The sequence below is a fragment of the Drosophila ananassae genome, chromosome 2L (assembly GCF_017639315.1).
Source record: "Drosophila ananassae strain 14024-0371.13 chromosome 2L, ASM1763931v2, whole genome shotgun sequence".
NCBI classification, from domain to species: domain Eukaryota; kingdom Metazoa; phylum Arthropoda; class Insecta; order Diptera; family Drosophilidae; genus Drosophila; species Drosophila ananassae.
This window is the reverse complement of record NC_057927.1, coordinates 22781468-22794093: the sequence shown is the minus strand read 5'-3', so window position 1 is coordinate 22794093 and position 12626 is coordinate 22781468. Positions and strand designations below refer to the sequence as shown.

Sequence of the window (12626 nt, the reverse complement as noted above, 5' to 3'; positions counted from 1 at the left end):
CAAAACTATTAAAAAATAACTGCGACGCGTCGTAATTCGCTCGAAACTGTGATAAGTCACTGAGTGGACAGTCGGGGCGATCCTGGCCAGAGTTCAGGCTTACTTTAGTTGGCCAAAAAAAAACCGAAAAAAAAAAGAATTTGAGAAAAAAACCCTCATCAAGCAACGAGTTCATCATCTTTTTGACAGCCAAACTAATTGACGAGACGCGCATGCGCCGTGGCCATAACAAGATATATGGCCCAGATGACAACCCATAGCATAGTCGGTGCCTACTCCAGGTTCCAGACTCCGAACACCAGGCTCTCTGGAATCAGTATCCAATCTGGACTTTCATATAATTATGAGCTTAGCGCCGGGCAGGCATCGCCTTAATTAGCTCTATGCTCCATGCCGAGCGAGGAAAAAAATATTTAAAATACAATAACCTGGCAGAGGAAAAAGGAGTGAGGATGAGGGGTGAGAGATCTGTGTATCGGTTTCAGCAGAAATATCAATCAAAATGTGAAATTGAAACGATTGGGCAAATGATTGGCTCACTGAGCGACCAACTGTCAGTCATCCCCGTACCAAAACCCATACCATACCCATACCGAATACCCATTCCATTCCATTCCGAGTGGCGTGACGAACAATGCGGCTTTGATTCGACGAGTCGAGTTGGAAAACAAAAATCGGGCTGAAAAGTGTCAGAGAAATCAAATCAATTTTAATTAGGCTCTCGGAATCGGAGTCTCATGTGTGGGGTCTGTGGCAGAGTCGGCTTGGCAAGTGGCAGCTGATTAAAAAACACAAACTTGCCGCTGGCTCTGTTTAAATCGCTTTAAACACATGACTAGCTCTGATCTATAATTTACACTAAAACCAAAATTTGTATTCTTTAAAAATATATATTAAAAATAATATAGAACTAAATCAACAAAATAGTAAGAATCAACAAAAAGTTATATCAAAAAATAAACTGATCTCGAAACCTTTGCTTTAAACTCTAAAACGTTCTCTGAAATAAGAAGTATTGAACTTTTTCTTTCTGATCTTAGCCCAGGAACTGACTTAAAATGGAAACTCTCCATTAAAAATTTGTAAACAAATCCCAACTTTTCCTAAAGTGCATAAAAAATACCCGAACGTGCATTGACACCAATTGCATGCAATCGAATGACATCGAATTGATTCGAATTGCTCGGAACTGAATGCCCTGGAATTGTTCAATGGCTTCTGTTTTTATGCGGAGGCATTTTAATTGTTTCGGCTTCTCTTTTTGGGGGTGCTGGCGGCACGGGCCGATGCTTTTGTCGGCCAATTAGCTTTAATAAAAAGTATTTCAATAAATTAGGCGCACTTGTTTGAGGCGCTGACAGTGCCGAACATAACATCATAATCATCGGGGCATTTGCATTGATAAGAGTGGGCACGGCCACATCTGAGAGACCGCCGTGGAAAGTAGCACAAATCTAATTACACGGCCAAGTGGCACACAAAAAAAAAAAAATTAGAAACCTACCAAAAAAGAAGCCGCCTAGAAGAAAGACACCGCCTGCACATGCTGGACCAATTATATAATGGCATGCGCAAAATGTCCGTAACGAAGCTACTGTTCACTTTTGAAAATAACTGAAAACAGGAGCGGAGCACTCCAGGATTACAGGATATGCGGATGCACCTAGAGGTTCAAGTGCTCGACTCTGAAAAGTCAGCGACTTGCGGGTGTTCCACTTTTCCCACAGCTAAGCCCAGGATAATGCCACATGTGTGTATGTGTGTGTGCTATGATTTTTTCCCAAAAGGATACCCGCTCACTTGTGTACTTGTGTGTGATCCTCACCCGGTCAATGGGCATTAAATTGGCTTAAATTAAGTCAAGTATGTGAGGCCATCAAGCACTCCCTATTATCCACTGGAACTTCCATTTACTTCATATTCCCTGCCCGCCTTTCACTCATACATCCACGCATTTATTTTTTTATAATAATGGACGTATATGAGATGTATTATCCTTATATTTTCCAGCCTGTTTGGAGTTCTTTTTTCTGGCGAAACAATGCCCGAGGAGCCCGGGTAATTCGAAGGGTGCTCAAGTAGCACTCTTCAATTCTTGTCATGTTGTTGACTTTTTGTTTCGTAATCCTAATAAATTTAAATGACGTGCAATGTGTACACGAAGGTCTTCTCAAAACTGTTGAAAAGCGTATTCGATCAGGAGCGTAGGGAGCCGTAGGGATTGGAATTTTGAAGTCCTTTATGTGGTTTTTAATAAAAAAGGGATAGACAAAAAAAGTACTCTTAAAATTTTCGGCGTAAAAAACCAACAAGCACTCCTTTTGTAAGCCCTTTTTTCACTCCACCACTGCCCAGTCTTAACCAATAGAACTCTTTTTAGGAACAAATCAACCCCATTCCCAAGATTGCCCGTTTAAGCCTCCAGAGCTACAAGAATAGTGTGAACCCATTAAAATTTAAATATAAAAACAATTATCAGGGAATTTTTATAATTAAATTCGTCGGAAATGTGATGTAGCTTAAGAACTAGAACTCTTCCAAGATAAACGCATGAAATGATGGACTCACGGAAGGCAGAACATATTTTAATTATAACTTTAATAAGCCCGAATGCAGCACGCACTCGCACTGGGAATCGAGAATCCAGAACCGAGAGAAGCCAACCCCCGACTCGGGAAAAATCTTCCACCTTTCCACATAGGGGAACTATTCCACACCGGCGGCACTTCATTATTTCCCACTTTGTATTTAAATCCGTTTTGATCCTCTTGTATGTTTGTGGCTTAACTTTTTGGCTCTTTCCGCTTCTGCAATGTCAAGAAGAATGGGAACTGGAAAATGCTTTGTTTTCCGGCAGCTAACCCTGGAAGAGAATGGAACACCCGCACGTTTCGGACCAATGCCTGACTTTTGTAACCAGATCAACATGTTGAGATCGGCAATCTGGCCAGGATCCGCTGCCCGGTAGCAGGATTCAGCTGCCATTGTCTATATTTTGGTCATATGGATCATGGGGATTGATTCCTGCGCTCATCCAGTTACCGTTTGTCGGCTTGTTTTGGGCCTTGAAGTTCATATATGTTTCATTATCTCATTGTTGGATCGGTTAAGATTGGCTGATAGACGGCTACCGTCTAGATCCCATCTACGTAGTCCTCAATAGGTCACATTTGAAGACCATCATGTTGCAATGTTTGCAGTTGTTTGGGATTAAGAGTATATGCAATTTTATGGTATTATAATAAAAGTAAAATAATATAGAGTTATGATAAAATATTATCAGAAAATCATACCTAATAATAGAGATTTATCTTCTTTGTAATAATCCAAAACTACGAAGTACAGCCGTCCAAAAATAAGCTTATCAAGGCATTATAAACTCTCCCATAGTTAGATCCCTTCATGAGGAATCAACCACCCATTTATGATTCTCCCTTGTTCACTTAATCAACACACAAATCCTTTTAATTTAACACGCGCTCCCGTTTACATTCGCGACATTCTCCCATAATCCTTTTTTGGCCATGGCCGCCATTTTGAAGAGGGCCATGAAATGGAAAGGGATGACAGTCCTGGCACCCCGTGAGTCCTGGCAAACGTTCGCGGAACAAACACAAAGTGGCGGCATTATTTGTCGCAATCAAATGCTGATGATGTGCCTTGATTATGCGCAGCAACTGCCTGTGAAAAATGGCACAGACGCGTCTGCCGGAGGAACAATAACAATATCAGGCGACACGCATTTGGGGTGAGTTTCCTTGCTCCTCTGGTGCGAGGGGTTGGGGTTGCAGGAAGGCTTCGAAAACGTGCCAGGCGACATGGGCGCAGCATGAAGGCGAATATTATTTAAATGGCGTATAATAATGGTAGACGCTGGCTGGCTGCAGGACAGCCTCGTAATGATGCGCCTCGTAAAATCTGCAAATTGTTGTTGGAGAGCTTGGCAGCCGCGTTATAATCACAGCGTATGCCCCGCCGGCAGCTGGCAACCCAATCAGGGCCACCCAGCCGCGGCAGCTTATTATGGCAGCCCATCTAGGGCGACATCGCAATCAGCCGGCGCTTATGGCAATTCATTTGTTTAACGACCAACGCTCAAGGCCCAGAGACTTTGCCACTTCGGAGTGGCGGGGATAAGGAGCATGGTACTGGCAAAATGGCTACCCAGCCTCATCACAATTAGGGGTGGCGGCCAAAAGGCGGATGATCCAAAAATAATTACACAACTTTCAGTGGGAAAGTAGTATCACGAAAATAAAACAATTAATAAAATATATCAGATGAGAAAAGACACTAAACTTAATAAAAGAAAATTTGAAATCGGCACAATGTCGTAGACAATTAATTTAATTTAATTTATGGCATTCATCCGCAAAATGAAGCTGTCCCCTTATCAGAAACCCAAACTCTCGAATCAACCCTCTTCTCAGCTAATTTCGCTTTTATTAGGTTTGGAAATTTGTAGCCGAGGATGGCGGGCAAAAGGATGCTAGATGTTTTCGGGAGGAAGGATATCTGGGATATACATTTCATTTCTACATTTGACAATTTGCACAACTGCCAGAGGAAGAATCGCGAAAGAAATGAGGCGCAATTTACAGAGCTCGTTGCGTGTAAATTGAGTCATCTGCCAAGGCACCCCGCCATGCCAACCCCAACCCCTGGCACTTATTTGTATCAACCCCCTGGTCCCCCCTGCCAATTGCCATTACCATCCCGGTTCAAGTTCCATTTCCATGTCCATTTTTTTGTATTTCTGTTTTTTGTTTGACTTGGCAGCGACATTTTCGAGTTACATGCACAAATTTATTTCATTTGTTGTTCCCAGACCATTGGCACTCATTCCCTACTCCGGCAGTCGAGTCACTCGACCATGTCCGCATATCCCTATATCCGCATCCCCTTTTTCCTTTCTCTTCTCTTCAAATTTACATTTTTATGAAATTTCCCTTTTTACAGGCATTTTTACAAATTTACACATTTGTTGGAATTTTTTATTGGCTGTCATCATTAGTTTGGTTATGTCGGGGGGCTGGGGGATGGCTGGTTGTGCCCGTTGTGGGGTGGGGCCGTCTCGACAAGTGTGTGGGCGTGTAATTTATAAAGTGTTTGTCAGGGGGAATATTTTGGGGGAGTGTGTGGAAAGGGGGGAGATCTGCGATAAGGACGAGAAGAGTAATTGGTTTGGCTATCAAGTTGATAGGGGAGGCATATGCCTGATAAAGATTGTGAGGTGCGGCATACTAATCACACGGAGTGTGGAGTCCCAAGGGGTCACTCATACGGTAAGGATGATCTGGGGAATTTGAATACATAATTCAAGCGGTTAAAGTGTAGTTTGAGAAGCTGTTACTAAACGGCACTCACATTTAATGAGAATATATATCTGGAAGAACAAACTAAAACCAAGAACACATAAACCTCTTATCCAGACCCGATCTAATGGTATCATGCCGTCCAAACATAAATCCCGCCCTGCTGCCCGGATCTGGCTAAAACGATAATGACACACGAACAAAAGTGCCTGTCAGCCAAAATGTTACCAAAACGAAAGTGTCAACTGGCAGGAGTACTAACCGGGTCAAAGGAGGAGTACTAACGAAGAGTTAGGGGGCCGGAATGTACCGGTGAAAAGTCATAAACATTACGTTGATTTTATTTCGGCAACTACTATATATTTATTTAGTTTTTATGCCCTGCCCGCAGTGCGCTGTGAGCTGCAAGCTGAGTCAAAGGATTGTCTGTCCTTCGACCGGCCACGCTCGTATGCCCCTTACGGAAAGTGTCGTAAAAATGCCTTGGATCTGGAATGGTTTTTTCACTATTTTCAACTGTTTTGCACACACGTACCAAGTGAACAAGATGCACTGAAAAAATATATGAAATAAATAGAATCTTTATATAAAGAAATTGTTAAAACGGATTATGTTGATATAAACTATCTGTGCGCCCACTATCTATGCCTTACTCTTTTAGAAATAACTATATAGTTTTAAAAATATTTTCTCCATGTGTAATAGTAGATGGGGGAGGATCCAAAAGGGAGTTGGACAATTTTATGACATTTCTCTGACTACTGTTTATTCGCTTTCTTTATACGCCTTTCCCCGCACTATCTCTGGAGCACTTTTCCGACATTTTAAACATTTCTTTTGTCGCTGGCACTTTGCCTTTGTCAGATGTCCACAGTCCACAGTCCGCAGTCCCTGCCCTCCATATCTCCATGTCGTTTGTGTAATTTTTATGATTGTCAAGGATTAGATATAAATGTTTTATGATGTTGGCCCGCTACCGCAGTTGTCGACCAGAAATTGTGTTTTAATATGATTTTATGGCCGTGGTAGTAATTTTGTATATTCTCAACTTGATTGGCTCCGATGTGTCGTGCCTGAAATTCGAAATGATCCGATCCTTCAGTTGCTTGCACCCTTTTGTGGCGTTTCCACTAAATGGGATTTAGCAGGCTCCTCTTAGAAATTTCCCAGAAATTTTCCTCAGGCCAGGCTCATCACAGTCCAGTTGTTTGATGTTCTTAGAGCTGACACGCCCCCGCCTCCTAGGACCCCTGTCAGTTGCTACCAATTCCAATTCCAAATCCAACCCGCCCCGAAAATTCTTGATTACAACGCGTGAAAATGCAGCCACAAAAGTTGATGTCGATCCATCATAATTTCGAGGGTCGCGTGGATTTACAAGCGTTCAAATTATCAAGAGATCGGCTGGGGAAATTATGAAAATAACGAAGAGCTGTGAAACATGGGTAGGATGGTATTCTGGGAACCACAGTTAGCGATGGCGCTTCTCCTCCTGCGATCGAGTTGCTAGAAATTAATTACATTTAAACGCAAAGCTCCCCCGGAGAGATTTCTCTTGTTTGTGCCAAAAAAGACCGAGAAAATGGATCTCTGGAAATACACACAATTCAAATGAATCTAAAACGCACACTCTAAACGCCAACTCATCATCATTAAAGTCAATTTTTTTCGTCTTCTGTTGTCTTGTCTTGTTGCTACTCAACAATTTCTGGCCATCGAGTCGAACAAAGGGAAATTTGCCACGTTTTTCATTGTTTTCCCAGTGAGAAAAACAAAAAAAAAAAGTGAAACTGCTGTTTTTTTTTCTACCAATCTCTCTACCAATTTCAGGCGAACTCGGATCGGGAATTGAACTGGAGGACTCTGGTCGGGGGAAGAGGTGAAATTGCATCACGCTGTGCCCAGGTTTCTGTGGAATTGTTTGCAGGCTGAAAATTGTTGATTTTGACACCTTTCGGGCTGCTGCTGCATTGTATCCCTCTTTATTTCTATCTAATAAATACATTTGTGCGCATTGTTTTCCCCAGGCCATCCCCAGGTTGCATTTTTTATGGTTTTCGTTTTGCGAACCCTGGCGGGGGGTCACTCCAGAGTCCTGGCTGTCCACTTGACCGCTATTGCCTCTGGTCCCGGTGCTCAGGATATCTTTATTCGCTCATTAGCAGGACAATTGTGCTGGCTGCAGGTCCTGCAGATCCTGTGGTGTACAGCCAGCAGCGAGCTATAGTGGGCGTGTGAAATTACCTAAAATAAATTGGATATTTACTTGGAAGATTGGAATTAATTTTCAGGCATCTAGTAATTCTGTTTAAAATATTTTTAAATTCATGTTAATCTTACGAAAAATAAATATGTTTTGTAATTCGTTTGAATTCAGGCTCAGCACTTTCACATATTCAATGCCAGCCATTTCAAATCACAATTAGCTTCACACACGTTTTGCGCATTAAGCCGCCAAATACACCGAATCAGCAAAACATCGATGAACTTTCAACAAAATTTCGCCTTGTAATCAAAATCCATTAGTCAACATAATTACGCTTTAATGGACTCGAAAGTTTTTTATGCCTCGCGCTGATTCGAAGCGAAATCGTTGTATAAATATGCGTGGCTTAATTAACGGTCATAAAATTTTGATAGATTCCAATCTAACACACAAGTTGTTGCTGCCACTTCTAGCCCATAAATCTCCGAAGCCCCGAGACGAATTTCAAGCGTCGAGCTGATAAGAAAGTGTAAAAATAACACTACAAAATATTATTTGCTCGCTGCTAATTGCGTTCAAAAAACTTCAGCCATTCGATAAGGAAATATATATAGTATACTTTGTATTTCTGGAATAGGAGTGAGACTTTTAACACGTTTCGGTCGTTGATGGACCTGCTCTGATTTAGATTCCGAATTGCGATTCGGACACTACATAAATTATGCAAACTTTGTCGTGTGCCAAAAAAAATGTAATGTCCAAAAATTAACATTTAAATTGAAGCGAATAATAACTCTATAGTGGACATCAATAAAACTGTCCGAATCGCAGCTCGAGGATGATTTATTCGAACAGGAGTATTGAAGTGCATCCATGGTGTGGAATCCCTAATGTGTATTAAGTATATATTTCACATTTTTTTTATTGAAAAAAAAAAAAACATTGCTTTTTTTAGATTTTATTTATAACAACATAGCTCTGAAAGAGAACGAACAATTCCCCCAATATTTAAAAAAGGTTTTCCCCGGCTAAGAGAAAACTTATCAGCAAATCCCTGGTAAAGTTCCCTCAAATTTGGACAGACAGCATCAATAGAGACATTTTCCCACCTGGCATTAGATTTTCATTTAACGCTCGTTCCGGGACAAAAATCTAACCGCAAAAACAAAAACTATGAATGGCAGTTTAAGCCAAATTACACAAAGGCCAGAAAAAGCGGCAACAACTACAACAACGGCGAACGGAAGCCATATGCAAGAGAGAATCAGCGGTAAATGCAGCGCATTAAAATGGACCCGCCCTACCGTTAGCAGCTCAGCCATATGCAGACAGACACTACTTTCGTTTCACTCGCACTCACGGCTATCAGTATTTCAGAAAGATAAAATCCACATGGCAGGCGAAAAGGCGATGGCGATAGAAACAGAGTGAAACAGCGTCACTTCCTTTCGGCTGTCAAACGGGTTTCCGCTGCATCGGTGTGTGTGAGCCCCGGCTCGGCATTCCCACAGCACACACTTGGTGGTTGAGTCCGGCTCTCGGAGTTTATTCAGACAGCGAACGTCGTCGAGAGCACACGTATTCCGTTTTCCGAGCGCGTCGATCGCTTCATAAATCAGAAACAAAGTAGAAAGTTACAGCGAGTGTGTGAGTGTTTTGAGACAGCGTTCCCGATGCGGCGCTTAGTGTGACAAACCAAATACAGAGTTTCAAGATAAGCCTGGAACAGGACTTCCTAAAGGATTACAAACAAAAGAAAAAAACAAGAAAATATCGAAAACGCGTTCAATTGAAAAAGCCGCCAACATAGCCGAGTTAGTAGCCGCCCCGCCCACCGCCAACAAAACGCGCGTATTTATGACTAAGATGATTCCGCCGGTGCCCACCGCTGCAGCCGTCATGATGCCCACGCCCAAGCAGAAGATCGGCTTCAGCATCGAGTCCATTGTGGGCAACGATGCGGTCAGCAATGCCGCCGGCAACTCGACCCCGGACAACGGGCAGCAGAGTCCGCCACCGTCGGAGAGGAATGGGCCCGGCTCCCCGCCCCAGACTCCGCCGACCTCGCTGACCCTCATCCCCGGATCTCCACCACACCACCTGATGGCCCCGCCAGCCCACCACCACCTCCACCCACATCCGCATGCCGTGCCGGCTCCTCATCCGCATCCGCATCTCTCGCCCGCCCAGCAGCATGTCCTCCACCAGCACATCCTGATGCAGCAACAACATCAGCAGCAGCACGGAACCCCCAAGAGCCACCAGGACATCCAGGAGTTGCTCCAGCGCCTGCACCACAACGCCGCCGTGGCCAGTGGTATGAGTCCTCTGCAGACGAGGCTCTCCCCGGACAACGATGCCTCGCCCGTTGCTGTTTCCCTGAAGCGGGAGCGATCTCCAGCCCCCCCTGCCATGGAACAGGCGGAGAATCCCGCCCAGCGCATCCAGCCGCCACATACGCCGCCGAAATCAGTTTCCCCGCAGTCTTCGCAGCCCTCCTCGTCACCCACTTTGCTGGTCAGCAGTCCCCATGCCACGCCTCCTCAGCAACAACAGCCGCCCAACTATCCCAAGCCGACAGTAATGCATCCGGCGGGAGCTGGTCCAATGATGATGCCCGGTATGCCGCCAGCGGGCTTGGTGCGACCCTTCCCCGTGGGACCCGGAGGACCGCCGATGCCGCAGGGACAGCCCGGCTTGCCGGACATCAAGGCGCTGCCACCGTACATCAATGCGCCGCCAGAGCTGCCGCCCCAGCACAACCCCCACTTGATCGCCGCCGCCCAGTTCCAGATGGCCGCTGCTCTGCAAGCCGGCCACGTCCTGGGTCCTGCTGCAGCGGCCGCTGCTGCTGCCGGACTGCCGCCACATGCCGCTCCCTTCATGCCCAATCCGGGCATGCCCAGGGAAAGCTACCAGTTGTACCCCTGGCTGCTCAGCCGCCATGGAAGGATCTTCCCACATCGGTTCCCAGGAAGTAAGTATCTCACTCATGAATATTTTAACGAAATTAGAGGCGAAAGCTTTTTAAAAAGTTATTAATTCTTCATTAATGGTTTTTTAAAAGAATTCCCTTTATATGAATTCCTCTTATCCTAATCCGATGACTAACCAGCACCCTTTTTTTATCTTCTTTAAGGTTTCTTGGTACCGCCGTTCCGCAAGCCCAAACGCATTCGTACCGCCTTCTCGCCGTCGCAGCTCCTGAAGCTGGAGCACGCCTTCGAGAGCAACCAGTACGTGGTGGGGGCCGAGCGCAAGGCCCTGGCCCAGTCCCTCAATCTGTCCGAGACGCAGGTGAAGGTGTGGTTCCAGAACCGCCGCACCAAGCACAAACGGATGCAGCAGGAAGATGAGAAGGGAGGCAGCGGGGGATCCGAACGCAATCTGCACAATGGTAGCGGAGACGAGGACGATGACGAGCTGATCGACATGGAGATGGACGACTGCCCCAGCGATGAGGAACACGAGCTGGACGCCAGCCACTAAAAATTCACTAAAAATAATGAAAATCAAAGATCCCTGCTGCGATCGGTGGCGGTCCGTGAGTTCCTTACCCAGCCAAGTGATGGGGTCCAGTTCCAGTTCCAGTTCCAGTTACGTCGGCTCCCAGACGAGCTACCGCGAAAGTAACATAGTTTGTTTTGTTGTGATATATTCTTAAATAGTGCAAGCAGCGTTAGGCTAACTGTACATAGCAGGCGTGCAGCCCATCATAGGAAAGTATTAGAGACCATCCTGTCCTGTCCATAGACACTCCACCCCCCCCACTCTCCCATCTCTCAAGATCCGTGCCAAATCCTTGCGAAGACCAGAGGTTGAGTAGAGCTCAAGTAATCCAGTTGTTTCCTCCTCTTCGAAGCGTTTCTTTTTCCAAAAATTCTCTCCAAACCAACAAAAACATTGAAATTAAAAAAACAAAAGAACCCTAGGCTAGACACCAACTATAACTGTACAAATTTAATGATTTAAGCGTGTAAATATTCATGAAGAACATTACTTTTAATTAGTGAATTCCTGCAGAACAAATTGTACTCCAACTGTTGCTTAATTCCTTTGTATATTGTATGACGATCTAGCATTTATTTATGTTTAGTTCTAAGCACGAACCTCTTGAGTCGCTCAACAGCAGCTGGATATTATTTAAACCCGTTTAATATAGCCCTAGTTGCTAGTACTTACTATCTAAGAAAAGAAGTGTATTCTTAAGAGATATATTAAAATATTATTATATAAAATATAAAATATTCATAATGAAAAGAAATATTAAATGTATTTTATTTATATTCTTACATAGGTGGGGGTCTAGTAATTAAATACTATATTTTTTCAGTGCAATCTCCTCCCACTTTTTAATTGAGTTCGTCCCACTGTGTGACAGAGTTAAAAATTATGCGCCGTCAATTAATTACCGTGTGACATTTAACATTGTTGTTGCTGTTTCTGTCAGGTGACAGGTGGCGGGGTGAAAGAGAGATGGCTAGATGGCCCCAAATGGGGTGGTATGGGGGGGGGGGGGGGGGGATGTCGAAGGAGGCGACTATAAAATGCATTTAGCGATCGTTATTTCTTATAGATTTCATAAGCATTTTAATTGCACAATTTAAAATGCAAATCGTGTTTTATTGTAGAATTTAATTGAGCGCAACTCGTGAGAGATCAAAGTGTGAGGGAGTGGGGTGGGTAGTTGGGGTGGTTGTGGCCTAAGCAGGGAGGGCGGGAGGCTGCCAGGAGCCAAAACAGAAACTGGTTAACGAGATGCTAAAATAAAACGACTTAGGCCGCGAACGCGAGGTGTGCTAATGATTTAAAAGCCAAATTTATGATTATTGGACCACAAATTTATGCGACAATTGCGATCAGGCGGTTTATCGTTATCGAGACAAGTCCAGTATTGCCGATCGGCGGGTCTAATGAATATGCAATGTCTAATTGCAATGGGCAAACTGCAAGCTCGATTGGCTCGGCTGATATGGCTAATTAACGGACATAACGAGTCTAATTACCAGCTGTTAACAGCACTAAATTGTGGCACTCTGTCAAAGGTCTCACGGCTTCAACCGGCCGGTTGCAATCTTGCAATTGCAAAGTTTACAATAGTCCGG

At 44.3% G+C, this 12626-nt stretch overlaps 1 protein-coding gene across 1 annotated transcript; it reads left to right on the top strand.

The window, feature by feature from the left end:
- Positions 1-9023: 9023 nt before the first annotated feature.
- LOC6498900 (homeotic protein empty spiracles) lies at positions 9024-11787 on the top strand. The gene is made up of 2 exons (XM_001955678.4): positions 9024-10498; positions 10661-11787. Exons 1-2 carry the CDS (start codon positions 9379-9381, stop codon positions 11008-11010), a joined length of 1470 nt encoding a protein of 489 aa, XP_001955714.1. The 5' UTR covers positions 9024-9378; the 3' UTR covers positions 11011-11787.
- The last annotated feature ends 839 nt before the right edge of the window (positions 11788-12626 follow it).